General features: G+C 35.4%; 1 protein-coding gene across 1 annotated transcript in view; it reads right to left on the bottom strand.

Moving 5' to 3' along the window:
* LOC106459324 overlaps positions 1-3,466 on the bottom strand; it is a 10,145-nt gene extending 6,679 nt beyond the window's left edge. The window contains exons 1-2 of the mRNA XM_013918945.2: positions 3,108-3,466; positions 2,610-2,667 (exon numbers count right to left, since the gene is read on the bottom strand). Of these exons, the coding sequence (XP_013774399.1) occupies positions 2,610-2,667; positions 3,108-3,182 (133 nt within the window). The 5' untranslated portion in view covers positions 3,183-3,466. The remainder of the gene's footprint in view (positions 1-2,609; positions 2,668-3,107) is intronic.
* Positions 3,467-4,186: the final 720 nt, after the last annotated feature.

Genomic DNA, 4,186 nt, shown 5'->3' on the forward strand with positions numbered 1-4,186 from the left:
CCAAATGTAATTCTACGTAACAGCATGGAGCCAAAATAGGGGCTTGTAGCTTGAAGTTAGAAAGGTAACAGTATATAATAAAAACATAAGAAACAAATACTTAAAGCATTGTACAGGAAATATTATATTCATTCATAGTTAGACAGCAACAAAACTCGGAAAGATGACGAAATAGAATAGAAACATAAGAAACAGGTACTTAAAACATTGTAAGGGAAATATTATATATACTCGTGATCGAGTAGCAACGGAAATCGGAAATATGGCGGAATGAAATAGGAATATAGGAAACAGGTATTTAAAACACTGTAAGGGAAAGATTACATACACTCGGGATCGAACTGCAACGGAAGTCAGAAAGATGTCGGAATATAATAGAAACATAAGAAACAGGTATTTGAAACATTGTAAGAGAAAGATTATATACACTCTTGATCGGATAGTAACGGAAATCGGAAAGATGGCGGAATGAAATAAGAATACAGGAAACAGGTATTTAAAACACTGTCCGGAAACATCATATCCTCTCGAAAACGCTTGAGTCCTTTTTTTCAGTCATCTAATAATCATCACGGTGTTATGCTTAGTAAAATTTGATGTGGTGAATTAGACGCTAAGCAATGATAATGGCAAGTTTACAAGATATCACCTAGTGTTTGGGCTAAAGCATAATTTTAATTTTTTTGTATTTTTTAGCAAAAACTAAAATGTTCTTTTTTTAATTCAACACTGACATAGCATGTTATATTTTTTGTAGTGGTGAATATTGGCGAAGTACAGGTTAATTTTAAAGCAATTTTAACATGTTCCTTAAGAGCCAAGAGGTGTCGTTACACTACAATTTGTTGAATATTAAAAGTAAGTTCAATCCGGAAACTCCCAAAGAGGGTGGTTTTGGACGAATCTTTTTGAGACAATTTCGAGACAAGTTTTCGTTTGTTAATTGATAAATGTAAAAGTTAAATACAACACCCTCAAGTCTTCATACTAGCTAGTACTAAGGTCTACCCGCTGGGAGTAAATTCAGTATATATATATCCATAAAGCTACATTCTCAGCATCACTAATTAAGCAATTGCCAACCTTTTATGCTTTTGCTATCACCTTTTTATGTTTAGCTTTCAATTGAATATACTGTATTCCCTAATCAGTTATCATAGACAGTGGAAGACCAGCGACCTGAATTTACTGTGTTCCCTGATCAGTTATCATAGACAGTGGAAAGACCAGCGACTTGAATTTACTGTGTTCCCTAATCAGTTATCATAGACAGTGGAAAGACCAGCTACTTGAATTTACTGTGTTTTCTTATCAGTTATCATAGGCGATTCGGCAGGGAAGGTCGAATCATCCCGATAGTCAGCACTAGGATGAGCAGACAGGAACACTTTGAAAGCAACTACAGGCATAATATTGTATTCGGCTTGCTGGACAACATCTATCAAGGTGGTTCTAAACTGTTCCTGAATATCTCTGCGTGTCATTTGGAGACTTTCATACTTCTTGTGCTTAGCCGTTAAGCTCGTGATGCGCTGACGGATTTCAGTCACCTTACCACATCAAATCACTTTTCGCAGGCCCAACGCTAAAAGAGTGCGGGAAATGCCTTCTTTTTAGCCAATAAAAATGTCTCAAAAACTTCAGTTCAAATTAAGAAAAACCGCACTGGGTAATGTTTTTTTTTCAACAAAAATATCCCCCACTGGCTCGTGAGGGGCTTATTAAAGCAGATTTAAAGTTTCTGACAGTCAAAACTTGCAGAAGTGTGCACATTGAACTCTCCACTTCACAGACATACTACTAAGAAAAATAATACACCAATATTTCTTATTATTGGACAAAGGTTTGGACACTCAAAATTTTGAAATTTTCTATAAAACTCTAGGTGACACTAGAGTCAAAGTAGGCAAAGCTGGTGCATGAAAGTTTGCAGAACAGTTCTAGTTGTGTATGACGTTATGTGTAATGAGCAATCTATGTAATAAAAAATACTACAGTAGTTTTGTTTTTCCTCTTCATTTTTTACTGTGGCTATAAAACTACGATTTTATTTGATACACTTAAAATCAGACATCAACTGAAGTCGGAATGATGACGAAGTAAAACAGAAACAAAAGAAACAAGTATTTGAAACATTGTCCAAAAACATTATATACACTCAAGATCAGACTGCAAATAAAGACGGAAGGGTGATGGAATGAAATAGAAAAACAACATCGTAATAACTCCTTTTTTGTTCTAACAGTTTAATTTCAGCATCTTCTCCGTCTTAACATGTTTTAATTACAAAATTAATTTATAAAATGCTTACACTTTTGTTTTAATAAAACTTACTTTGTTTACTTTTACTTTCCGGTGGATGATATGAGGGCTTATAACACTAAATATCAGGTTTAGATGTATACTGCCTTTAGCCAGCCCAAACAAGCCCTAAAAATGTCTCCTCCGTTTCTGTATAAAAATTATACACGACGGGAAGACAGATGTATTAAATCGTTGAATAAAGTTTAAACGAGTCATTGAAATTGTTGAAATACTGCGACCATGTTAAAGAAAGAAAGAGACCATTATTTATTTTACAGAATTGAAACTTGTTGGCAAATACCCACCTTCTCGGATCCACCCAGGAGAAAATCCAGTTTTTGGAAGATCTTGAACACTAGAACCCTGAAAATCGTACCATAAGTATACAGAACCTCGACAAAACAAGAATTTTAATGTTGATTTGAGCTCTGAAAATTATAACTTTCATATTACTTATTTTTCCACATCGTCAAAGCCAGTAAAAATATTAAGTAATTCTTGATTAAAAAGATTAAACATTATCTATGATGGAGATGAAAAAATTGCATAAATATTTTAAAACAAGAAAAGCATTGTTTGGTTATTCTTGGCTGCATGTTTTATATAGTCGAGTTTAAAATCCATAAAAAAGTTTTTTTATTGGGTTAAAATCTAATTAGAAGTGTAAACGATATATCTTATTATTATTATGTTTATAAACTAAATAATATCACTAGACATGCATTTTTATGTCATAATTTAGGATGGAAGATTTTTAGTTAAATGAAGTCTTTAGTTTTGTCGTCAAAACACTGGAAGCCTACCCTTGGCGGCCACAATCCTTGTGTTGTTCGGACTTTACGAACGACAGAGGGAGAGCCGGTAGGAGTGTCCGACATATTAGCAGTGATTGGGGACGTCACTGGTGGACTATGTACTGCGAACTGACACTGTCGTGACTGCTTGCACGAGTTGTGGGCGTGGTCCTCTCCTTGAACGCGAATTCAGCAACTTGCTCAATACGCCCAACTTGTAGAGGCTTGTTCAACAAACGAAGGTTGATACAGCAGAAGAGTCGGTTGAGTGACAATTTCTAGCTTAAGTCTGAGATCCACCTGAATCAGTGTTAACACCGTAGCATATTTCTGAGGAGAATCTTTCTGGGAAAGTTCGCCTTGTTGGTGTGAAGACAATGAAGCTTGTGGATCTTGTCGCCGCCGACAGAGAATGAGCTATTGGAAACTTGCCTGCTATACGTGCTGCCCTCGTGTGCCAATTCTCATTGCGATTTCTTTGTTGTAATATTGAAGAGTTGGTGGTTACGAAGTAGGTCATTGCGAATAATGGTTCAAAGATACACCTTGACGAAGATGTGACGTCGGCAATGCGATCTCTGCACAGTAGGTTTAGATTTCTGTGAGAAAAGAAGCGAAAGAGGTTACACAAGCAAACACAATCGGAATTGTTTTATTGAACTGTTCGAATCCTAAAGACTACGCTTACATGCTTTCTAATTGTTTAATAATGATTAACCTAGAAATGTGATAATTCTGCGCCTTTGTAGAATATACCATTCTCCGAAGGTGCATAAAAACTTGCGTATTTATCTGCCTCGTATCCCCCTTACATAAAGGATTTTATAAATTTCATTTTCATTTCAGTGAACATTTTTGTTATATCTATTCTCTTGTGAGAACTGAGAATCTTTCCAGTGTTAAAAATCCAGCGTTATCATTTCCTTGTAAACAAGTTTAATTTGTATGACTCCGTAAGATGTACCCCTGTATATAGTTTTACACTGCAGAGCACTTTAGATATGCGGATAAGCCATAATTGCAGGGATATCGTTGGATGGTCATCATCTGCTTGAATCAAAAATATTAAAATCACTAAATAAGCCAGA

This window comes from Limulus polyphemus, unplaced genomic scaffold (genome assembly GCF_000517525.1).
Source record: "Limulus polyphemus unplaced genomic scaffold, Limulus_polyphemus-2.1.2 Scaffold592, whole genome shotgun sequence".
Taxonomy (NCBI): domain Eukaryota; kingdom Metazoa; phylum Arthropoda; class Merostomata; order Xiphosura; family Limulidae; genus Limulus; species Limulus polyphemus.